The sequence below is a fragment of the Oryzias latipes genome, chromosome 6 (assembly GCF_053564925.1).
Source record: "Oryzias latipes strain Hd-rR chromosome 6, Olatipes_Hd-rR_3.1".
In the NCBI taxonomy this organism is placed as follows: Eukaryota; Metazoa; Chordata; class Actinopteri; order Beloniformes; family Adrianichthyidae; genus Oryzias; species Oryzias latipes.
Genome location: NC_136242.1, coordinates 13,978,792 through 14,004,808, shown reverse-complemented (window position 1 = coordinate 14,004,808; position 26,017 = coordinate 13,978,792). Strand labels below are relative to the sequence as shown.

The 26,017-nt window shown below is 37.8% G+C and overlaps 1 protein-coding gene across 1 annotated transcript in view; it reads right to left on the bottom strand.

Annotated features, from left to right (window-relative positions):
• Positions 1 to 25,254, bottom strand: part of ppm1h (protein phosphatase, Mg2+/Mn2+ dependent, 1H) — a 37,103-nt gene extending 11,849 nt beyond the window's left edge. The window contains exons 1-6 of the mRNA XM_004069884.5: positions 24,748 to 25,254; positions 15,906 to 16,071; positions 13,098 to 13,454; positions 4,919 to 5,031; positions 4,660 to 4,744; positions 4,347 to 4,465 (exon numbers count right to left, since the gene is read on the bottom strand). Of these exons, the coding sequence (XP_004069932.1) occupies positions 4,347 to 4,465; positions 4,660 to 4,744; positions 4,919 to 5,031; positions 13,098 to 13,454; positions 15,906 to 16,071; positions 24,748 to 24,980 (1,073 nt within the window). The 5' untranslated portion in view covers positions 24,981 to 25,254. The remainder of the gene's footprint in view (positions 1 to 4,346; positions 4,466 to 4,659; positions 4,745 to 4,918; positions 5,032 to 13,097; positions 13,455 to 15,905; positions 16,072 to 24,747) is intronic.
• Positions 25,255 to 26,017: the final 763 nt, after the last annotated feature.

Genomic DNA, 26,017 nt, shown 5'->3' with positions numbered 1-26,017 from the left:
ACAGCTTGTATTTTTGATGCCAATAAGGATGAAACTGAATGATGTTTGTGGCCTGACAGTCACTATTAGGGCTGCATGCTATGAGGAAATCTCTCGATATTACTGATCAATATTGCCATGACGACATAACTTGCGATAAATGAACAAATAGCAAAACCAACAAAAACATTTCTATTTCACTGCAAAAGTTTGATTTAAACACGAGTCAAAATACCTTAAATTATTCTCCAAATGACCTAATTTGGAGGGCAGCATCTAACATAAAAGCTCCATCTGACTGGTCAAATGCATAAAGGGATTTATTCAATTCATTAAATAGTTTAAGTTGCCATTAGATTGTTTTAGCACATTTAAGGTAACCATTTATTGCGATTTTCGCCGACTTTTGCGATATGGATATTGCACAGCCTGAAATCGCGATAACGATACATTTGCGATCAATTGTGCAGGCCTAGTCACTATCATATTTACTGGGATTGCTCCAGTTTAAAAACATTTTGGAAGAATATCCAGGCCTCCCTGAGTGCTGTGAGGCTTTATACCTAGGTTTGTACCATTTATGAAATGTAAGACTGATATAAAAAAATGACCACTCTGAGAGCGGGGCTGGGCAATAAATCAATTATATTGATAAATTCAAATTTGCTGTTTAAGAAGATTTATTTTTTGGGATAAACCAGATTTTGTTTTCCCAGCACCCTGCTTTCTCTGGCTTCTGTTGTTCAGAGTAAGGTCAGCTCACTTTGTATCCAGGCCAACTTCCAAAGGAGACGTTAAAATAAAATAGTTTTTGCTTGAGAAAGTTTGGTGGGAACAAAATCAGTGGCCATTTGATATTTTGGTATTTTTTAATTCTTGTAACTAATTTATTCTGTAGTAAAGACAGCACTGCTAACCCCTTTATACATTTTTTTTAATAAATCTAATTTGTGTAATCTAAACACATTTTAAACAAATATGGAGAGACTCCTGTTTATGCACTTTATCACTGCTAAAGATGTATACTCTATCTTTTTATTTTTCAATACAAAATCCAAAAGAAAAAGAAGAAATAAAAAATCTGGAAATGTCTGCCAACATGTCATATTTTCAGTGATATTAAATCCTTTCCATCACACAGTGTAAGGGTCAACACTCCAACCCAAGCAGGAGAAGGAGTAGGGGGGGTACATGTTTCTTCAGTGGAGGGGGAAGAGTCTCCAGAGGGTCCATCTGCAACCTGAAACCTTCCCCTTCGAGTCAAACCCACTCACTGTTTGTACACTTTAGTGCCAACCCAAGATCTGGTCGATGCTTTTTGTATATTTACACCCCTCAGAGGACATGATGCAATCCATTTTAGCTGACTAAAAATAGGCCAAATCAACTTTGACATCCGTGTTGGCGTGCTCTTGTCTCCGCACAACCAATAAAACACAGAGATTGGAATATGACAACCTTTTTGTTGTTTACCCATAGCTCTTTGTTTTCGTCGCATCATCCTCGAGTTTCCAGCTTTCATCTTCCAATTGCTGCGTCAGACCATCTGACTGCTCGACCTCCATAACTCTGGGCAAACGAAACTGCCTCCCGCCTGAGCCAATGACCACCGTTCTAGTCTACAAATGCCAGGCCCGACTCTCTTCTTACTCCGCTCCAACTTTCAGAGAAAGCGTAGGAACGGAAAAGCTAGGGAGGGGGTGTGTTGAGTGTTGGTCTGCAGGCCTCTGTGGGCTTTTCTTGCAGTGTAGCCTCGATGACGGATGCCTTTGGGGGGACTGGATGTAGCATCCACCCACACACACAAGCTGCACAGAGAGAAGGCTGCAGAAAGCTACCGATCTCATCCTATTGTGTTTACAGAGGACACAATCTGCATCGTTGGAAGATTTAGTACAAGAGACGCATGAGAACAATGAGCCATGCTGACGTTAGTATTTTCAGGACCCAGACTGAGTTGGGGTGAAACTGCGGTAGAACTAGGTTATGGGAAGAATCTGATTAAATATACATCACAGGCAGTCTGCACTGCAGAGACGGCAGACAGGCAGAGTTCTGGGCCCAAGAAGGAATGCAGCCGACAGCTGACCTAGTTCTGGTAAACTGAGAGGAGTCAAAAACAAATGAATAGGAAAGGCAAAATAAAAGATTTTGGTCTCGATAACTATTTAGTCACCTACTTTGAAAAAGGGGTATCACTCTTTAGAAAAAAAATTAAAAATGCATTATTTGAGCCTCTATTTATGACATTTTTCAAAGTAAAGTTTAAAATCAGGGTATTTACTCTTTTGTTCTTGTTAACATTGTTTAGTAATTTGTCAAAATAATATTCTTGCACTTCTTGACTGGATTAAACATTTATCTAAACAGGTGATTACCATCATGATTTAGTAACTGAACCCAGCAGCAAAGAATAAAAGATAAAGTAGGAAAGTATTAAAAAAACAATAGGTGTTTTTTTTTTTCTTTGCTTTGTTGTTGTTTTTGTTTAACTCATGGAAATGTCTGTCAATAATCTGATTCTTTCATTTCCAACAAAGGCATACGCTGGAATAATTAAAAGGATTCTGGGTAGCGGAAGCCATACAGCGGACACATTGTCTGACTGAATGGGACATAAAAAAGTGAGGTGTTTTTCTTTGGATCAAGTCACAGTTCCATTCACCAGACAATCATGAATAAAAAGCCGCCAAAAATGCACAAATTTCACTTTAAAAAATTCTAAACCCGCTTAATCCCTTCTGGAGGTTGATGGGGCCTATCCCAGCTACTGTGGGGTGAAGGTAGGGTACATCCGGGATGGGTCGCCAGTCCATCGCAGGGCCAAACATTAACAGTCACACCTAAGGGACGCTTTTAGAACCACCTATGAAGCCTGTTTTTGGACTGCGGTAGGAAACCGAGGTGCACGGAGAAAACCCACACATGCACGAGGAGATGAATAGACAATGTAGCAATAAAGAAAAAAGTTTTTAACGCCAGGCTATAAACATCTACACTTTTTGATGTAAAATAATACTGTTTAACATGAGACTTAGTGTGGATTTGTTCCCTTCTGACCCTAGCCTACAGTGGTCATTTGAGGAACTGCAACTTCGCAGAGAGCTGTTAGTAAAAATCTGGGTTTTTTTAGCACTTATTTACAGCTGTAGCATTTGTGGTGACAGCATTGTTGACAAATGTAATAGAATGACTTTTGTTTTCTAAAGTAGAAGAAAAACAGTAAGGCTAAAAAGGGGGCCATATATTAAAAATGGTGGGGAGATTATGGGGTTTTACCTTGTACCCATTAAATAAGAATTTCAGAGACACCACACTCTGCTTTCGAAGAACTATTCTTTGAACTTTCATTTTTCCATAAGACTTGCCAACACAGAAAGCATTTGTTTATATGATTCATCCATAATGTCTTCTATCAACAATTTTTGCAAGTCTGAGGATAGATTTACATCTTTATTCCAAAGTCCTTTGGTATTCTGATAAGCGAGTGTCTTTGCACTGAACATTCTTCTCAGGCCGAGAAAATGTGCCAAGGAGTTTTTCTGGCCTTCCTTCCCAAAGTGAAACTTCAAGAATTCCTTCTTTTCCCCTCCTCACATGGAATGGGAATGATATTACTCGAAATAAATGTTTTTTATTTTTTATATAACATTAAAGAATTTTGTTCCCTTCTCTACCTCTGCCGGTTCCAAGCCCGGTTTGAGAAGGTTGCGTCAGGAAGGGCATCCGGCGTAAAACATTGCCAAATTTACTATGCGACTTGTTCGCTGTGGCGACCCCTGATGGGAGAAGCCGAAAGTGGAAGAATATAACATTAAAGAATTTAAAACCCCTCCCCACAAACCCCCAATTTGTTTTTTTTAGCATGTTCTTGTGGAATTTTTCTCACACTGGAGGACATTAAATCTGCGTTTTCTAAGTATTTCTTTATTAAAATCAGCAGCAGACGGAAAAAAGTAGTTTGAAAAAAATTGTAGCTTTGATGGATTCTGATGTATCCACTTGCAGACAAACAGATCCATGTCCGTCTTTGTTTTCCTCGTCCGATAAGGTATCTGGCGTTGAAACTGTATGACTGCATAGCTCCAATATTGCTCGCCATAGCAGGAGAGCATGTAAACGGATCGATGTCAGGAAGTGGGGGCGGACTTACTCCGCGCAATTGGGCCCACCCACAACTCAGAGGCAAACTCTTAATGAACTATGGTGTTCTGCAGAAACTACCGGTTTGTCCACCATTTTTGAAAATCATGGTTAAAAGCTGCATAATTATAATTTAAAGACCACTGGGAACACTTTGAAAATACATCAAAAGGTGATCGTAGTAGGACACACAAAGAAACAATAGGAGAGTTCAGTTGACCCACCATCCTGACATGGTGAAGTCTCGGTACAACATCTTCTTCCCAACTTCCTTCCTCTGCACTCTCCTTGGGAACTCCAGATGTGTAAACTCATTCCCTAATAAATGGGGCTGCATGTAGGCCTTTGATTTGGGAAGAAAAAAAAAGGGGGGGGGAAGAGAAAAACACATTAAGGAAAAATGATTGAGTTTTAGGGAAAACAACTCCATGGTCTATAAAGCTGTGTGTAAGACAGAGAGTCAACAGGAGGTGAGGTCAGGTCTAATACCTGACAGCTGTGCTTGCTAGACAAGAAGTGAGGAGGGTTTTTTCTTACTAGAAACTGCAGCCGCTGTCTCTCTGACTCCGGTGTGAACTCTGCCGACACGGGAATGACTTCCCCCGCCCGGATAATGATAGCTCTGAGGGAGAAGAGCACACAGAGCTCTGTTTATTTAGAGGAGGGACACATGTTAGACGGAAGGGGGCACGAGGAAATAAAAAAGAAAAAGAAAAACAAAGAACAAAAGAAGAAAGAAAAACGCCACACAATGCCCCCCCGTATGGCGAAATGGTGTCATGCGTCTGGATCCCACCTGCTGTCGCCGGCGTTCCCCACGTAGAGATTGCCTTGCAAGTACAAAACCATGAGCGCCGTGCAGCCACCTGAGATGTCGTATGTCGCCTTGTCCTTTTCGATCTGCACATCCTGAAGCACACATTATGGAGAACATGATCCAAACTTTATCGTGTGTCCACATGCACTCTTCAAAACAGTAGAGTTCCAGGATTCCTTTGCTTTTACGAATAATGACTCCTATTCATCTAAATGACGGTGTATTAGGACCAATCAACAAATGAAAAAAAAAAGAAAGGTTGTAAATTTACAAGAAAAAAGTCGTAACGGTTAAATTACGAAAATAAAGTAGTACATTTTCGACTACGTTTTAATGTTGTTTAAAGTCATAAATTTACAACTTTAAGACATGTAAATTTATGACTTTAAATCTCGTAAATTAACAACTTTGTTTATTGGAGCCCTGCTAAAAATAAAATCGTAGATTTTTGTGAAAAAAGTAATGTTTCGAGAATAAAGTAATACATTTACAACTATAAAAGCAATTTATTTATGATATTTTTCTTGGATTAGTTACAATTTTAGAACACCTCAATTTATGAGAAAAAAAAGACGCCTTTACAAGAAAAGACACCAAAATTGTCTGTTTATTGCAGCCGTGCTAAAAAACTCATACATTTATGTGAAAAAAGTAGAGTTGTAGATTAACAACTTTAAAAATCTTACATTTATGACATTTTTTTCAAAAATTTACATGTTTTAAAGTGGTAAATTTACAACTTTTTTCATAAATTTACAAGTGTAAAACACCTAAATTTATGAAAAAGTCAAGTAAAAAATTTAGGAAAAAATGTCAAATTCATGAGAAATGACACCAAAGTTGTCTTTTTCTTGAAGCTGTGCTAATAACTCCATTAATTTATGAGAAAAAAGTCACAACTGTTCAATTACAAGAGTAAAGTGGTGGATGTACAACTTTAAGAGTCATACATTTATTACTTTTTTCTCATATATTTTCGTGTTTTAGAGTTGTAAATTTGTGACTTTAAATTTCGTAAAATTACAAACAAAAAAAAGTAAAAGTAATACATTTTTGTCAGAAAAGACACCAAAGTTGTTTGTTTAGTGGAGCCATGCTAAAACAGAACTTGTAAATGTCCCCCCCTAAAACTCCATTGTACCTCAAGAGCACCTCTGGCCTAAATAAACATAAATGGAAACCAGAAGGACAGAGGAGAAAGTTTGGAAGGGTGGCCAGCTTTTACAGCAGTTAATTAGCCTAGATTGATTCGGTGCTAATTAAACTAAAAATGGTTAAAAGAAAATGAGTTCATTAATTAGATGAATAATTAACCTGTCAGAGAAATTATTCAAAGTGCCAACATATTGCATATCACAATAGGAAGCCTTTTAACCCTTTCCTGCCCTCTGCAGCTGCTCTCCTCTGACCTTTTAATAACCTCCTTCTCATCTTCTTCATCACATCAACAGATGGAGTGGGACTAAAAATCTTTTGCAAACACATTTGCAGGAAGCCATGTTTTCCCATCAGGAATGTTTACTGGAACTAAATGGAACTGGCCTCTGTTGTGCTGCTGACAACCTTCGTCTGAAGACCCACTCAGGAGATGGAGACTCTGTGATGCACGTGCTCGGATCTACGCCGCGTGTGCCTTGCAAAATATGTTCAGCGCCAGTTTTTTTTTTTTTTTTTTGATCCATACTCTTGCAGAGACTCCTGACAAACACGACTCCTGAGGGGTAGAGGTTGAGGGATGTCGCCTTCATGCTGGATGAACGATGACTCCAGAGTGAGCCATTTGTATTTTTTTTTTCTACTCACTGTATACAATGCCTCCTGCTGCAGGCAAGTTTTTAATCATGAGCGTGTTGGCGTAAACATCCACAGCCTTTTCCTCTGCAGCTCAGCCAGGAAGAATCTAACTCAACTTAATATTCCCAAGAAAGTTAACGACAGAAACATTCTATTCTGCCAGGATGCTTATCTCCCACTAAATTGCCAAATATATTTCTGCCTGATTTGATATCTATATCACTTTTTTGAAAAATATAGGAAAAAACATCAAAGCATTCAGGAAATGGTCTTTAATTCTAGCTGAACAGATGCAGAAAGTTGGATTTTCATGATTCCATCAAATTAAACAAAACACCAGGTTGCATTCTAATTAATCCCCCTAGAAACGTCTTCTTTTTTAATAAAAAAAAAATTAAAAATCACAATTTTTTCTGTTTTCTACATGATTTAAAACATAATCAATACAGTTTTAAATCAGGAAAAATGTGTGCAACCGAAAGGACAAAGAAAGAAGCTGAGCTAAATATATATGAGATGAGGAGACACTTTGATGATGAACAGTCTGGCATGTAATTAACTGCATTAATTATCTTTTAAGCAATTAGCCAAAGCTGCAGCATACGAGTTGTTTTTGAAGCCAAGCGAGAGCTTAAGGCAAGATCCTGGAAAAAGCTGGCTCCTGTGTAAGAGTTGATGAATACTAGCACTGATGGTCATTGCATAGTAATAATAAGGTGGAGAAAGAAGTATTTTGCTGTAATATTTTTATTCTCGACTACTATTTGCCTGTTATTTATGAAAATATGTTGTAGCTTTAATCTGTTCTAAAACAGAACATGCAAAAGAACTAAATGCATAGCAAGTGGAAGCAACTAAAACCTCAAAGAAAAAATAAATTAGACAATAGAAAATTAATTTTAAAAAAAACAATATCTAATGGCAAAAATTATGTTAAAAGCGTAACAGCTTTTGTTTCCTTTAACAGAAAATGATATTCTACAGGCATGATGCTGATGCTGCATATTGATGAAGTTGTGATTTTTTTCCCCACATATCCCGAACAATTCTTTCAGCTAACTAAATAAAACTAAATTTTAACTTTGTTTTATTCCTATTATTGTTGTCGCTGATATTTCATGTATTTATTACTGTCATGGAAGTGCAGATTAAGAGGCAAACAAAGACAAAATCCTTTGACAATAAAAAAAAAGTGTGAACTTATATAAAAGGCTGTTAATTTGAAAAGATAAATGTATTAAGCATAAAAGAAATATGTAATTATAAAAGTGAATAAATTAATACAATTTGAAAATTATGATCCATTGTAAACATACTGAACAGAAAATATTTAGCATTTTAATCACTTTATTAAGGCTAATGTTAATGCATATTTTAAGAAATAAATGTTTAATGCAGTTTAGAGTGAGTTTGTGTCGTTTCTTTATTGCATGTAAGTACAGACAGTTGTGTTTGGCTTGTTCCTATCTTGAATAGGTATTTTATTTATTTAATAAGACTCCAAAACATCACCAGGAAGACATTATTTTAGAATCAAGGGTTGAAATTACCAAGAAAACATCTTTAATGTTCTTAGGATATAACAACCTTAAACAATTCACAGAAACTTTAACTTTTCTAGAAGGACATTCCTAAAAAAGAAGTGAACAAAATGATAACCTCTTGTAATGAGATGCCAGACATGGTTGTCAAAAGTTATTTTATATGTGGGAAAAAATGTGAACAAAATTATATTGAGTTTAGAAAATTCACCAATTAAAAAAGTCAACTTTGGAAGAAAGAGAAAAGAAATTAAATTAAATAACTCTACGACTATAAAAGAAAAATCAAAGAATATAGGCTGTTTCATAGAGGCAGTTAGAGTAGATATAAGCTTTTAAATGCAAAGTATAAACCACAGACATGTTTGAAAAGACAGGAACACTTAAAAAATACCTTTAATAAAGGATTGCTAACCTCCCTCAGAACTCAATTTTCATCACATTTTCTTACATTTGACACTGACACAAAACCTTAACCCACTGAAGGTTAATTATGATCTTTTTTATAAAATATATATATATTTCTTAAAAGTACGGAATTTCATTTTTGCATAACTATTGCTCACACAAGGCCATCTCTTGCCTTTTGCTCCTGGAACAACTTTCCAACAGGGTTAGATGAATAAAATAATTGCACACTGCCATCTAGTGGTGAACATGCAGAAGCGTCAAACATCTATTTTCTTGAACAAACTGATTTGGAGTTTTTCCTCCTAGAAAGATCTATTGTATTCTCTGTTGCTACTTTTTTATTTTATTTTTTTTTCTTTTCTGGAAAGATCATCAAAGGAAGCACATATAAACATAACGTAAAGCAGTGATCAGTGCAATCTGGGGACAAATCTAATCAAATTCAATCCATGTCTTGAAACAAAAGCACATGTTAGGCTTAAGCCCAAAACATCTTTACTTTTTCCTAATTCTGGCCTCTCAATCCTGTCTACTGCTTTACTTTAAGTGTGGTGGTGTGTTTCTCTGCAAAAACAGCTGTCATCTTGGTCATTTTTACATTTTTTTAGCTGTTTTTTGATGTGCACTTTAAAGCAGGTGGTATGAGGACACCAATCAACTAAAAGGTACATTTATAGAATCAATTGAGGGAAAGCAAACATCATTTCAAATGAGTGGTAATTGAAAGTGAGTGCAGTGACCCGCTGACCTTCAATTCCCTCAGGTTTTAAGCCTCCTCCCTCTCCCATCGAGTATGTGACTTATGCCTTCAGCGTTCACCTGCCGCACAGCCAGCTGATGACTTCCAATGACTTCCCCCTTCTAATGATTCTTTCAGTTTACAATAACTGTGGTTAGAATAAAATGATGGGAAGATTTGAAAACGAGGCAGATCAGGTCTTTCAGTCGGAGACTGCAGATCTTTCATCAGTTTGTTGGAGCAGAACGCCTTCATTCGGGCAATAATCTGCCAGCCGAGCAGTTTAATGCTGCTTACCATAGTCAACAAGCTTCTCCACCCCCACAATGACTCACTGCAAGGATACAATAGCTCATCGTCTAAACTGCCTCATAACTACTGTTGTGCACAACACTTAACACTGTTCCTGCTTACAATTTTACAGAAATAAACCTCTCAATTCTTTTGATCAGCGACCTATTTTTTTTTCACTATACAAACCCTCGTCTCTGCCACAGGGACAAAAGTGCCACACAAACAGGTTCCTGCCAAGCCCCCACTTTCTGTTCCTGAATTTGACCCAAGCTAGCAAGAAATAAATGCTGCACTTCCTCAAATGACCACTAAAGGTCAGATCCCAAAGGGGGAAATTCTCATCCACTCCCAGGTTAAAAAGTCTAACGCTGTCTTAAAAAGTAAAAGTTATGTACAGTCTGATTTCAATGATCTTTTTGATTGCATTGATATGTTTTATATTCATAATACTTGTTATTGGAGTTTTGTTAAATCCGGTGTTTTGATCTTGAATTTGATTTGTCAAGGATCCAGGCAACACCGGCTTAAGACAAATACATGAATTGCTTAAAAAACACGGTTATTTAAGTTTGAATGTGCATTATCCCATGGGCACATCACCTTATATATATATATATATATATATATATATATATATATATATATATATATATATATATATATATAAAAAACAAAATTGTATACATTTTTATTTTGAAAATGCAACAGAAGTTTTTATTTTGAAACTCGGACCCGTTTCCCGTTTCCCCGGCTTTTTGCCGTAAAATTGACGCGTCGACAAACTGGAAATAAAAATCCTGGGTGAAGCTTGCGTCGCAGAGGGACGAACGTCAGATGCAGACATGACGGAGGCGATGTAAACATTCCAACTGATTAATGAACTTTCCATTTTTTGTGTCCACGCAACAGAAACAGACCAGTGTAAATCAGGCGTTAGTTCCCCTGAGGCTGGACCCAACTGCTCTTCAATAATATGGATGAACTGGGACAATCAGCAGATCAGAAACTGGAAATGAGGCTCAGTGATGGTGGAAAAAAAACAAAAAAAACAACTGAGAGGAACTTAAAAAAAAAGAAGAAATCATGATAAAGATGTAAATGTCTGTTCTGAGGGGTTTAGTGAGAAGATGAATGCACTTATCAATATTTAATAGTCAGAGGACTATCTGATTTTTTTTTTTTTGCTGGTCAGCACATGTGTATTCAAATACTGAACCAAGTTACTGAAATTTCATGACATTCAATGCAGCTTAGTCCAATTAAATCCTTGGTCTGCTCCAGAAAGTGCACTGTGTTGAAGCGAGAACAGCAAACTGAATACATGACATTTTCAGCATTCCCTTCCCAAGACAACAGGACCACATCATCTGCATAGAATAGTGACTCAATCCTTTAGAACCCCTTACTGAGTCTCAAAAACATTTGAACTGGATCTTTGATAACAGGGTTCAGAGAAAAGGCAGACTTGTTGCTTTGTCAGCAGGAGATCAGCTTCTAGCAACACCCTATACTGCAAAAGCATATTAGGCAAAATACACCAAGGACCACAGTCATGAGCTTTTTCCTTCACAGAACTCTCACGAACATCTAAACACAAGTGTTCTAATGTTTCTTAATCAGCACAAAGTGCACAGTGTTCCTCAACTATTCGGTTGAACTGCAGGCCAGTCCCTTTTTATTTTTTTTCTTTCTTCTGACTAAGGGTTACAACATTTAATAATGAAGCAAAACCCCACCTTTATAATCGTACAGTTTTGTCCCCAAATTTAGGTGTCAGATCTCTAAATTATGTTTTTCTGGAAATAGTTTTTTGTTTATTTCTGTATCAGCGAAGGACTCTTGTAACCCTTGCGCTATCTTAGATGACCCCACCCTTACATTGACGTGTTCTCCCTACCATGACAAAGGTGGATAAAGGTGGAAAGATTTCATGTAATCCATGGACACCAGTGAAGATCACAAATCATTGAAGAAAAAAGGTTCAGAGCACTGTCTAGTGGGTCTAGATGACCCAACTCCCAACGTTAAAGTGCCTAGGATAGCAAAAGGGTTAAACTAAATTAATGAGAAAGAAAGAGAAAAACTAGAACAGATTCTCTACTTGTTGCTATTCCAACATGTATCTTTTGACTTTTAGCGTTGTTTCTATACAATTCTGTGTAACTGCTGTCTGCTCTTTCACAGCTGCATCTGCTGACGTAAACCAGACGCTCCAAGGCTTATCCTCCATCTTTTGTCTGTTAACTCATACTGTACCCCTCCAAGATTTTTATTTTTTCTCAATTCTTCCATTTAGACAGGGGCGGAGCTATGGGGGAATGCCCCTTCACTCTGCCCCCAATGTCTGAGTTTCTTTATTGACAAAGATTTTTAAAAAAGTCATCAATACCAGCTACTTTAAGCTGTTAAGAGAATATTTGGATATTTAAAAATATTTACATTTTTTTTTTATATTTATTTGGTTTCTGTTGTGAAAGTTCAGTTTGTGAATATATGCGATTTCTTACTGCGCTAGAATTCCATATTAGAGATGAATATTTATCTTTCATGGATTTCTACTCATTTTTTTTTAAATTTTTTTGGCAACAGCCTTTCATTAGTTGTGGCACATCAGCTAAAATAGCTGCTGTTTAAATATTAATAACAATAATAAAACAGTTTGAGGCAGTGGACCTCCTCTGCACGGTTACTGTTTTTATTTGCCACCTGTCCAAAGTCTTCTGCCCCCATATAAAATGTTCGAGCCCCACCACTGCATTTAGAGGTAGCTTTCCTCTTAACTGGCACCTTTTACCTGCTAATTAAATCCAAAATCTATCAATGTTATTTATTGATCACCTCCATAGGCCATTATTAAAATAAAGTTAAGAATATGGCCTTAAAAATATGACCTCAACTAAACTTCATTACTATTGAACATTTATAATAAATTGGGTTTGGTGTCTCTTGCCTTTTGTGTAGCACCTTAATATAACCTCTGATGTGAGCTGCCACCTTATAAATAAACGGAATTGAGTTGCAAAAGCTTTCACCCACACCAGGCCAAAATAACAGAGATAGATGGAAAGAAAGAAATATTTTTCATTTTATGCACAAACATTGTTGCTATAGTTGTTAAATAGTATAATCTAATTAATAAAACCATAAAAAGTAGGTTTTGGTTTCTGCTAGGTGCTGCACAAACATCCAGAAAGGCTGCATCATCTCTCATGTTCTTTCAAATTTACTCGTTATCCTCTTGCTGCATTTTATTGACGCTTAGAATGCATCACTTTAAAAGATATTCTTTGCATACAATTCTAATTATTAGTAATTTTAATTTTTTTATTTTACAATACTGAAAAACTAGATTTTCTTATATCCACCATGTCATTCTTACCATGTCTTTGAAGGCATTCTCAATGGCTCCAATCACCAAACTCTCCTGTGAGACTTTCTTCTCGGTGAAAAAGCGTGTGGGGGGAGTGTTGGGGGAACCCGGAGCGCCCGCGGCCCCCCGAAGCGAAGCTGCCCGGGTGAGGGCGCGATTGGATGTGGTGGTGAGGAGATGATTGACAGGTTCCTCCTCCAGGCAAGTTGGCGGCGGCAGGTTGGGTGTGCAGAGGATCTCCATTACCTCTTGGAGGTGCAGGGCGACGTGGTGATGGAGAAGACGGGAGGCTACAACAGCAGCACCAGAGCCGGCATGGCCATCAAACAATGCCCAGTAGTGAAAGGTGAGATCTTCAGAGCCATCCTGCAAGCACGTTACAAGAAACAGTCCGCTCACTACTTTAAGATCACCGGTTCCTCAGTGGGTATGTTTCCTTCCTATCAAGTTAAGCTTAAACACAAATGTTTAACGTTAGATTATAAGTTGCAACAATTCTAAACAGTATTATCCCAACTCATCCCTATGAGCGTAAGGAACCATGTACTATAGCGCAATTTCTTTTCTATTGTAGGAATAACGATCATGTAAAATCCTTTTAGTTCAGATTTACTAAAGTTCTGGAGAAAAATGATAGTTTTTACCTGAATTTCAGCTAAAAATGAACTATTTTGTCTCACTCAGTAAAATTAATTCACCTAGAAATCTCTAGTTGTACATTGTACCAAGAAATAGATCTCACTGTAAAAATGAGAGATGTATAGCAATCTTAGTCTTTAGTATTCTGGAAACATTGTCATAGAAAATTAACTGAAATGGAATCAATTATAAACATTAGAGGATGTTAAAGCTTGAGATAATTCAGACATTTGTGAGCTTTCTGTGTGCATACATGCAAAGGAAAAGCCTTGACTAACCTAAAAAGACAATCAAAACTATTCTAAGTCCTTTCTTGCATTAATTTCTTTCTTTTCTATTCAGGTTTACTGTGAAAACACCACATCACAGGGCTGAAATACAGCAAAGAGGAGGAAGCAGCTATGGCTAATGTTTTCAAGCAGGGCCCATCATCATGTTATGGCTCTTAAGTCCTGCTTTAAGAGCTTTCATCAAGTACTTCCTAACATGCCCCAGGGGTGTGGAGAGAGCAAATGCAGAGAGGCTGCAGAGCACCATTGATCTAGATCTTTCTCCTTGGGAGCACGAGTTGCTCATGACTCCACGAACCTGACCTGCCATGATGATAGTTTTGACTAAAAGCTGTTGGGAGTTTTTATCTGTTCCGATCAAAGGGCGCTGCCTACCGTGTGATGTTGAAATAAAAAGTACATTTGCAGCAATTGCTCTCCTTAGTTGAAAAACAAACAAAAAAACCCACATTTTTTTTGCGTCGAACAGACCTTGCATCTTTTCTAGTGCAAAGCATAATCTTCCTTTCTAAATATAGTGCAGCAGTGTCTGTGCAATGAGCCTACGAAGCAAAGCTAAAAGCTCCAGTCTGCACTATTCATACTGGTCTAGAGTCACTGCAAAAGTGAGTCATGAGATACTTGCATGAGTTTGCTGGAGGCTCTGAAGGGGCCTGAATAAAGTACTGGTACGCTGTGAGAAAGCAGTAGTGGTTTGTTAGAGCAACAAAAAGGGGCTTTGAAGACACACACTGATGAAAATCATTTATTATGGAGTTTTTAACATCTTCCTGTGGCTTTTTCCTGACATATATAAAATTGCACTTCTGAGTTTTTCTTTATTCAAATTAGGCTTCCACAATAAATCCCAAATTGATCATTACCCTGATATAAAGCTATGCATTTCGCAAAAGTCGGCAAAAATTGCAATAAATGGTTACTTTAAATGTGCTTAAACAATCTTATGGCAGCTTGAAGTATTTAACAAATCACATAAATCCATTCATGCATTTGACCAATGAGATGGACGCCTTCACATTGTTATTTCTTTATGAGCCCTTTCATGTTAGATGCTCGCCTCCTATGTAGACGAGGTTGGAGTATAATTTAGGTTATGCTGACTCCTATTTAAATCAAACTGTTGCAGTGAAATGGAAATGATGTTTTGCTATTTGTTCATGTAACGCACGTTATATTGTCATCGCAATATTGATCACCAATATCGCGAGTATTCCTCAGCCCCTTATTCAAATTGTTATGAATCAGGGGCACATGAAAAAACACTGTTTGAAAAAGAGCAAATTTGTGACGTTAGAAATACTATGGCGCTCCCTGCTCCAAACTCTGTGACTGGAAGGGGAAGGGGGGTGGGTTTGCTCCACACCAATGGTACCCCCCACAACTCAAATTTTGAATGAATTACAGCAGAATCACGCCAAGAAAAACAACGCAATTTTTTAAACATGGCTTTAAAAAATAGCAAAATCATAATTAGAAAGAGCACTGGAGAACACTTAGAAACAAAATCAAATTATTGGAGTGGGGATTTAAAGCCTTCTGTCCGTGAGAAAACCGGTGAGTCCCAGCGACTATAAAATGTGCAAATTTACTCTGAGCCAAATTTAGATGCAGTCTACCTCTGACAGAACATATGGTGGACTGCAGGTTATTTGCATGTGAGAGCCTGTTCAAATATTGATATGAGGAAAACTATAAACTCCTGATAAGACAGGATGAACACAGCAGACCTTAGCAACAAGCTTCAGTCATTTTAGGACTCTGTTTGCTCTGATCTGAGTGTCAATCTAACACTTTTACATTTAAAGATCTTGGATCAACATTTTTTATCATGGGGAATTGTGAGTTAGTGTTGCAGAACATAAGTAAGGCTTCTCATGCTTCGACCCACCAGATTGTCCCGCAGGGTCAGGTCCTCTCCGTTTGGCAGAGAAGATCTCCGTCGTGTCATATTGACCCGGCTGGGCGCTGAGCCCCCCGGAGGTTTCTTCTTGACCACCAGCACTTCACAGCAGGCCTGGTCCTCGTTTAATATACTCTTTCCTGCATTGATCACCCTTGAAAAAACAGAGAACCAAACATTGAACATTCAGAGGTCGGAGGATTCTGAAGGTTTATTTGACATGGACGAAACAATCAAGGTGCACATTTTATTCACAGACATTTTTAAAATAAACTATTGATTAAAGCATTAGGGTTTTGTCAAGGGGTTGATGTCAACACACATTATCCATTGACGTGCACCTTTTTTCTTCTTTTAAATAAAAAACTTTCTGTAACGAAATACTTGTTTGTTTCCACATTGACCATGTCCCAAAATGCTCAATTATTCCAAATTGCAGTGTTTAAGTCAAAGGAAAATACCTTAGACCAGTGTTTTTCAACCAGTGTGCGGCGGCACACTAGTGTGCCATGAGATATGGTCAGGTGTGCAGTGGGAAATGATCCATTTTCACTGATCTAAAAACATTTTCCATCTCCAGGATATCAGCTCTGTGTTCATCCAAACAGACCCTGATAAAACACTGAGTAGTTAGGAATATGAAAGATCATAAAATACTTTTTTCTTTCTGTTCATTAGATTTTATTTAAGACACTTTGATAAGAATGACGGTACCGCGATTTAGCTACAGCTTTAGCTCTGTTTTCTCCACCAATCATTCTTGGAGGCTTAATCACACGTCATCAGTCTGACCAATCAGAAGTGGTTAAAGTCTTCACTTCCTTGTTCTGATTCTGCTCATAAAGTCTCTCAGTTCCAACAAAAATATCAGCTAAAGCTCGTCTTTAGTGGTGTAGCTTTCCACAGAATCCAGTATCAGACTGTGGAAAAAGTGATCAAAATAATAAAGCTCAGAGACGCTAGTCTGTCTGGCTTCGGCGTCAGTTTCTGCACTACATCTCCCATGATGCATAGGGTTAAAGTGACAGTGTCTAATCGTACAATGAGTCTTCCCTGTTAAATGTCTTGAAACCTCAACAAACACACATTTAAACAGTTTTTAAATCATCTTGATGAAATCAGAGGTCAACAGTTTAGTTCTTCTTCAAGGTTTGTGTTTATTAACAGCCAAACATCCCAAAGTTTGGTCCAAGTCATCTTTCTAACTGAAACACTTTTCTAATAATGTCTGAATTATTTTATATGTTAAACTTAAAAAGAAGTAATAACAACATTTAAGAAACAGGATTAAAGTGGCCAACAGACACAATTAAACTAAATTGAAACAATTTAATCATCTAAAAAGAAATGAAACATTTCTGTTAAAGTTTTCAAAGACTTCATCTTTGATTAAGACAAAAGAAAAATGAATAAAATTTCAACATTTTCACTTTTTGTGTAGCTAAAGAAAACATGTATTTAATGTTAGTTTTTTTGTGTAAAATTGATCAAACATATTGTGATCATATTGATAAAAAATTACAGTTGCCTTTGCACCAACATAATATAATAATATCACTATTTAGAAAGTATATTTGTGTTTTTGTGAGGCTACATAAAATTGCATGTTAATAAACTGGAGGGAAAAACAACTGCCGGGTAAAATTTCAAATAATTAAGTTGAAAATTATTACTGAAAAGTAGCTTAACTTTTATTACACCTTTTAGAAAAAACGCTGCAACTTCCAGCTTTTTCTGCCACAAAAATACGTGTGAGATTGCAGAGAGACTGTACATCAATACAGACTATGAGTTTGTCCTTTTTTAATTTTTAGATGCTGGTGTGCCGCGGGATTTTTGTCAAGGAGAAAGTGTGCCTTGGCTCAAAAAAGGTTGAAAAACACTGCCTTAGACCAGGGGTCTCACACCGTTACAGCTAAAAGAACTATTTGTTCCAGTTTCTTACTGTCCAAAACCCAATGAGAGCCGCAAAATCCCACTTCCCCGTTTAGGAAAATACATTTTATTCATATTTTTTGTGCCCATTAGGCCTTTCATTTATAAAATGTAGCGTTTAAACATTTGCAGTAATTGATTTCCAAGTGTTATATTTATGTAAAACATATTCAACTTTTTTATTTCTTATTCTTTTTAACTTTTGACTGAAGCACATTCGAGTTCCTTTCAAAATAAAATCCACTTTGGGTAGTAAAAAGAATCTCCTGCTGCAGGAAATTTTTCTTCAAAACCTGAGAGCCACAATGGAGGGACAAAAGACCCACATGTGGATCAGAAGCCTCAGGTTGTAGACGCCTCTGAAAGCTTTACATATTAACTTGCAATGTGCATTAATGCATATTAATGCACATTATAACTCCAAACCAGTTTCATCCTTATTTCTTTCATTTTTGAGTTAAATTAATGCATTATTTATTTATTATACCAAATATTTGCACACAGTGAAAATACAGTTGGAGAAAAGTGGACCTTAACTACTCAAGCGTCTTTAAAAGGAAGTGGTTTAGTACTTTAAAGTATTTTTCCTGCCTTTGAAGTAAAAATACTTTAAAGGAGTTTAATTAAAGGAACATAGTTATGCACTTTTCCCCCAGTGGCTGCAAAATACACATAAACTGAATTTCTATATAGACAGTTATAGCTTTGCTGCACCAAGACCTTCTGACAGGACTTCCATCAAGCTGAACAGCTGTATAGATCAGCGAAGGGACACCATCTTTACAGGCCCGTTTCATGAGCAAACAAACTTGTTTGGAGTTCAGGAACATAAATGCTGCATGATGCAACTGGCAGATGGTGCACCGCCGCTGCGATGGGTCATGGCTTTGCAAATAGACGGCAGGTCTGCGGCCCCACCAGCGCTGTAAATAACGAAGCTTTTGTAACTGGAGCACAGGAAGGTGCAGAGGCATGGGGGCAAAATAATAAATACAAAAGGCAATGTTGATTTTTAAGATCCTGAGATGTTTCTACTTGTCAAATTTCACTTCATGTGCCTTAAGACAAAATAGGATATTCTTGTGAGTGATCGAAGCACCGCAGGGCATCTTCGTCATTGGAGCTGGGAGGACGATGAGATCGGCGGCAACTGAGCTTTCAGGACTTTGATCTCTAATATGTGAAGAAGAGCTGTCCATGTCACCCGGGGGCACGAGCAAAGCTGTCATTCCCGGTTATCCAAATACTTCTCACAGTAGACAGCAGAATGACCCTGATTATGATGTTAGAGCTACAAGTCACACGACTTATTTTCCAGCTAAAGGATCTAGAGGGCATTAAAAGAAAAAAGAAAAAACTTTTCCCCCCCAATTTATCTAATAGGATTATAGAAAATTGATAGAAATGGATACAGAAATGGATTGACATTTCTATTTTTTTCATATTAACTACTGTTCATCATGCCCTGAGCCATGAATTTCCACTGTTTGTTTCGGAAACTTCAAACTGCACCAACATGTGATGACTTAATCTGAGGTTTGTGCAGAAGTGGAGTTGGAAAAGTGGCAATTGGCATCATTTTTGTGGATTTTTAAATTTTTTTGTTTTTTGCTGCAGAACAGTAATTTCCATCAAAGTAAGAGGAGACTTTAAAGACTTTGCTCCGGATTATCCTGCTGCTCAGACAAAAGCACACATAAGGACGAGGAAACGTCGACCCCAAGGCACCAAGCCTAAAGAATTACAGCTTTTAGACTAAATTATTGGAACTTCAAGTATATCTAAAAACAAAAGTTCTATACCAAATCAAAAAAGGGCAAAGCCAGTTGTGACAGTTTTTCATCACCCACAACATTCAAAATAAACTTCATATTTCCAACCTAAAATGTGTAAACTTGATGTCTTCACCAAAGTTTGTTTTACATTTTGTTACTAAGTGGGAAGAATTGTGATCGTCACATAACCCTAATCTCATCCAGCATATGCCTGACATTTCAATTTATTTGAGATTTATGAAAAAGTACCAATTAAGCAAAGCTGCCATTGAAACTGAACCACGATTACACAGTTCCCTCCCTAAGAAGCGGAACAAAACGTGACATCGTGTGACCGAGAAGCTCTGCTCATGTGCCTCCTCTGCACAGTTCTGTGTTGGGACATTCACATGGATTCTTATTTAGGAGATCTTTTTTTCCAAAAATGTTTCTTTTTGTCCTAAATGTATAGTTTCATCAGCTGGTTGTTGCATAATAACTGATGACGGCTGATCTGCCAACTGAAGGCTGTGGAAGCACTCATGTTCGGCTTATAGTCATATTGATCCTACAGGAATTGATCCTCTTTAACCGCCGTGTTTGTGGTTGCACCTCAGTGAAAGTCAAAACAAGTAAAGACAATAAATTTACTTTATAACCTTCAGCTATGAGCAAAGAACTCTCAACATTTAAAAATTAAACATTTATGGAAGCTGGAATTGTTGCCTTCCCTATTATGCATGCCTATGGGGCTAGAATTTCAAAAAAAGAATACAGCTTTATGTTTTCTAGAATAATAAAAAAAGAATACAGCTTTTGCACCATCTTTTCTTATGCTATATATCAAAATAAAACATCTCTGTCCTTTATGCATCTCAACTGAATTGATTGTTAGCTGACCCATTAGTGGAAAACTGGCTGGAGCTGTTTCACTGCGAGTGACTGCATCCAAATAGATCTGAGCACTGATGCATTTGAATGAACTCGCTCGGAGGGCCTGACTCTGCATCTGAACGGTCCTGAGAAAGCAGAGCTGCACTTCCTTTCTCAGAAAAACAACATGTTGACACGGCAGAGCTCAGCAGGGCTGTTCATGGAGAGCTATGACAGAGAAAAGAAAAGAAAAAACGCAGGAAGGTTTCCAGCTCCACTCAGAATTCAGGATAAACATCCCTGATAAACGTTTGATTTTCATTATATTTAAGATGAGAAATAATTGGACACTTAAACTTTCAATGTGTTTATGAGTGTTTTGTTATAAAAAGACCCATCTTATAAAAAAAGAATATCTAACTAATTATTATTAGCTAAAGAATATTGTGTTATAGATACAAACCTGAGAGCCCAGTGGATCATCTGATGTGAGACAGTAATTATCACAATAACTTTTGCCCTGAAGAAACTTCTTCTATAAAAAGTGTTTCTGAACTCTAAGAGACCTACATGTTCTCATCTTCTGTTAGCTCTCATTCCAGGTAGATACTTGGGTTATTTGGAGCCCTTTTTGTGCAAATGTATCTTTGCATGGTCATGCAGAGCTGCTCCCCCAGTTACCAGTCCATTATCGGCCCCTCCTTCATCCTGTTTGCACTATTGTACTTCTATTTATTGTTCTGTGTGTTATTTTTTGCTTACTATTGTTTATTTTTTTATTCTTAAGTGTTTTATGTGGCACATTGGCACCACAGCAAATTCCTAGTCTATGAAACTGCTTTGTTCACTGATAATGGCAACAAAAACTCCTTGAATCCTTGAATCATCAAATTCTAAAGAATCCCCTCCATGATAAAGAGGGGTTTGCTTTATAACTTCAACTCTGATTTCAGAAAAAAAAAATCTAAATATTGGTTTGGAAGAAACAGCACTAAATGTCATCTGGGACTTGGAAATAGAGTGAGTCATTTTCCACTAGTGTGAAATACCCACTTATGCTAATGATGCAAATGATCAGAATGATCAGAATGATCAGAATACAAAACTAAGTAGATTAGAAACTTAAATCTTTTACATGTAAGGCTGTAAGAGATGCACGCCGCTCATCTTTTGATCTACTTTTAAAGCGTTCCCAGTGGTCTTTTAACTATGATTAGGCCTGCACAATCTACCGCAAATTTATCGTTCTCGCGACATTAAGCTGTGCAATATCCATATCGCAAAAGACGGCGAAAATCGCAATAAATGGTTACCTTAAATGTGCTAAAACAAACTCATGGCAGCTTGAAATATTGAACAAATGAAATAAATCCCTTTATGCATTTAACCAATCGGAAGGACCCGTTTACGTTGTTGATCAATCAGATGAGCCCTTTTATGTTTGATGTTTGCCTCCTACGTCGACGAGGGTCATTTGGAGTATAATTTTTAAACTGTTGCAGTGAAATGGAAATTATGTTTTTGGTTGTTTCGCTTTTTGTTTATGTACCGCGAATTATATTGTTATCGCAATCTTAATCACCAATATCGCATATCGCGAGTTTCCTCATATCGTGCAGCCCTAACTATGATTATGCTGTTTCTATTGAAGGGGGGGGGGGGGGGAGTGTTGTTTTCTAGGACATTTCTGCAGAAGTTCAATCTACATTCACCTCTGAGTTGGGGTGGAGCAACCCCTTTCCCTAGCCATTGCTGGGCGCTCAGAGCGAGAAGCTTGTGCCCAGCACATTTTCTACTCCACAAATACACTCTTTTTAAATTTCTTTTTTTTTTTAATACAAAAATACTCAGAAATGTAGTTTCAAGCTAAATTTTCTTTATAAATGTCCTCCAACATCAGAAAAATGCCGCAAGAACATGTAAAAAGCACCATTTTCATCAGAGTGGGTCTTTAAAGAAAAACAACTCTGAGAAACTAGAAGGGATGAAACGGGAAACGGTTTTTCCGTGGACCACAACCTCAGTTCAGATTCTCTAAATGGTGAATGGCCACTTAGACTCAGACAAAATTTATGATATATTGTCTAAAATTTGCTATAAAATGTGTTAAAGACTATAAAAAAACATTTTAAAAAGAGGCCTTCTTTTTGATTTTTATACTAATAAAATCCGATCGTCGTTGTTGTTGACCTTTCGCCACATCAGGGGGTTGCCACGCCGAATCAGCCTCCTACTGAGTTGCACAGGTGGTTTGGCAGAGACTTTTATGCCGGATGCCTGTCCTGACCCAACCCTCTATTTTCCGGGCTAGGGACCGGCACAGGGGGATGCAGACTTAACATATTTAGGCAGTATTACAATCCTATCATCAACAATTTTGGGACTTTTAGAGACGGTGATCATCATCTTTGTTTCTCACTTATTATATTTTGTTTATTATTTATTTACCTTTTATAAAAGCTTCTAACAGCCATTTAAAGGTCCAAGGTTTTATTTAAATAACTTTAACTTTTTGTCCGAGGAGGAAAAGCTTCCAGGCAGGCTGACCATCATTTAAAGCAGGTTTACAGCAGGAAAGTGGAACACAATGGATTTGGACGGAGAAAATGAGACGTAATGAGCAAGTCAGACGGAATAAAAGCAAACTCATTCAGTTCAGTTTATGATGGAAAATTCAAGGCATTACACGGAGTGCAGACAGACAAAACCATCAGCTTAAATCTCATTTTTGTAAAAATTCCATCTTAACAGTCGGATTCAGGTCAAATTGTGGCTGTAATTAAAAAGTCTTTCTCAAAGTAAAAAATTGATTACAGTACTAATAAATCAGGAGTACTGATAGCGTTTTTGTTTTAAAGCATCTTAACTTGAGTAATACTGAGGAAGTCAATGATGTAGCTGTGAAAATAAGTCATTTACTGACCGTAATGAGTCTAAACTTCCAGCAACTTGTTGCTTTATGATGCTTCATGGTTCTACCCCCCCCCTTCTATACTTATATAATCACTCTCCACCCCTTCTATAACCCCCTCTCTCTTCTTCCCTCCTTTTCTTTTCCGTCCGGTCCAACAAATATAATTAAGATGAATAACGTTTAGCCTAAATTACAAAAAGGGGTTTATTCAAATTTACCTCTGGTTTGTCAGAAGATTCATAAACCCCTGTTGTAAAAGTAAAATATGTCTAACACAAGAGGCCTTCAGTTCTTATCTGTTTGCTCACCTGCTGGACAGAACAAGTTAAAAACTAAATTAAAAAATACAGAAAATAAGTCATTTTAGTACAAATTTGCACTTTAGCAAAACAAAATTGGTACTACACTTTAATATTTTAAAAAAAGTGTGAGTTTTCTCTGATTGTAACATATTTACTTTAGTGTTTCTAAAAAAAAGAAAAAGGTTTTTGAATAAAATGTTCCAACAATCTGAAGAGACGCATTAAATACGGCTGATTGACGGATCTGACAGACCTAACATCTAGAGTTTGTTTCTAGTGTAAAAAAAAACTGAAAAGAATTTAATACAATCAATGATGTGGTAGAAATACGCACTTTTATAATCAAATATTCAAAAAAAAAACATAAATGAGGAGATCTATTAAAGTTGCTGATTGATTGAAGGATCTGGTGGACTAAAATCACTTCTGAAGTTGAAAATATTGAGGAAACCAATGATGTGGTCATGAGAATTAGCAGTTTTTGAACAAATTTGCACTTTTTTTTAAACAAAATAGGTACTAAACCCTAATAATTGAACCAAAACGCTGTGTCTTTTCCGGTCACATTTGGTTTTAAAGCGTCTTCAATAAAAAAAATAGGTTTTTACATAAAATATTCCAACATTAATAATTTGAGATCATCAAAAGTGATTTTTTTTTCTGGAAACAGGGATTTAAAATGACCAAAAATTGAGTGATTAGTGGATGGAAATGGGCTTTTACTCCATTATCAGGAAAAGAAAAACAAAGGAACCAAGAGGGAAAATGTGGCAAAGGTGTAGTGGGCGTATTCTTCAGTCTCTCGTGGAAAATAAACAAACTGTGACCTCATTCCGCATCTTTTTTATCACAATAAAAGCCCTCCTAAAATGGCCTTTAGGTACAACATTTTTAGACTTTATGACAGAAGATGAATGTGAAGGTTTGGTGTGTTGTGATGAAGATGAGGGTTTTAGATGCAGACAAAGCAGGCCGTGGTGATGAGGACAGCGCTCGGTGGTCCAGCAGAGAGATGCTGCGCAGGAGAAGATGTGCGCAAACAGGTTACTTACTCCGCATAGCCGGTGGCCCACGGCAGCCGCCTGGTCTCCTTCAGGATGAGGATCGGCCGGGCGATGTGGTCCGCCGAGCACTCGATCTCATCCGGCGAGAGTCCCAGGAACTCCGGTCGGCTGTACGGGAATTTCAGCGGCAGATCCGAGCCGCCGGGATGGTCGCCGTTGGACCCGCCGGCCATCACGCCGCCCATGAAATTCACCACCGCCGATCTCACGCGCGTCAGCATGGTCTCGCCGCAGCGGCGTGGGTGCAGGCGGCCAGGCGGTTGCGAAGAGCTCCGCGCGCAACGACGCAGTTCCGCGGCGTGGAGGGCAGATACAGAGCGGCGGAGGGGGCTGTCATTCGGCTGAGTCTGAACGCGGAAATAAAAGCCAAAACACTCATCAGGCGGTCAGAGCCGCGCGCGCGCGCGCTGGTCATGTGACGCACCGGCCGCTGCTCGTGGATTTAGACGCGCCGGCGGCAGATTAGTCCTTACAGAGCTGGAGGTCAAAGGTGTCTAATCTAGGAGGGAATATCACCTCCAGGGCAAGGTGCAGCCAAACGCCGCTTCCTAACCCGCGCATGGAAAAGTAGAGCGTACCAAATAAATCAACAAAATATAAGCTAATGGGAAATAAAACATATATTCTGTCCAAAGTGACCTGTTAAACACTTCATTTTTATACAAAAACTTTTATTTCAACGTTGATCCAAAATATTGAATTTTGAGAAAAATAACAATCGATAAAAATCTCCTTTTACCTCTCCAAAAAAAGAAGTATTCACAACACAAAACGTGACCCAGGATCTATGGCATCTTTGGAAAAACATTAAACTCTGATAGCATCTCCATGACCTCAGTTTTGCTCTTGACCTACATGTTCTGCAGTGATAAGAGCAGCTCCAAACCAGTCGAAGGAGTTTCTGGTGTTGTAAACGCTTCTCCAGGAAACTGATCAAATCGTTCCTTTACCCATTTTGAACATTTGCTTCCCTGTTGTGCATTGTGGGTAACTTGAAGTTTCTATGTCAAAGGTTCATTGAAAAAAGGAGCCTTGTCACTTTGCTAGTACTGGGTTGGACCCCCTTTTTCCTTCAGAACTGCCTTAATCCTTGGTGGCATAGATTCAACAAGGTACTGGAAACATTCCGCAGAGAGTTTGGTCCATATTGACATGACAGAAACACGCTGTTACTGCAGATTTGTTGGCTGCACATCTATGTTGCCAATCTCCCATTCCACCACATCCCAAAGGGGCTGTATTGGTTGAAGATCTGGTG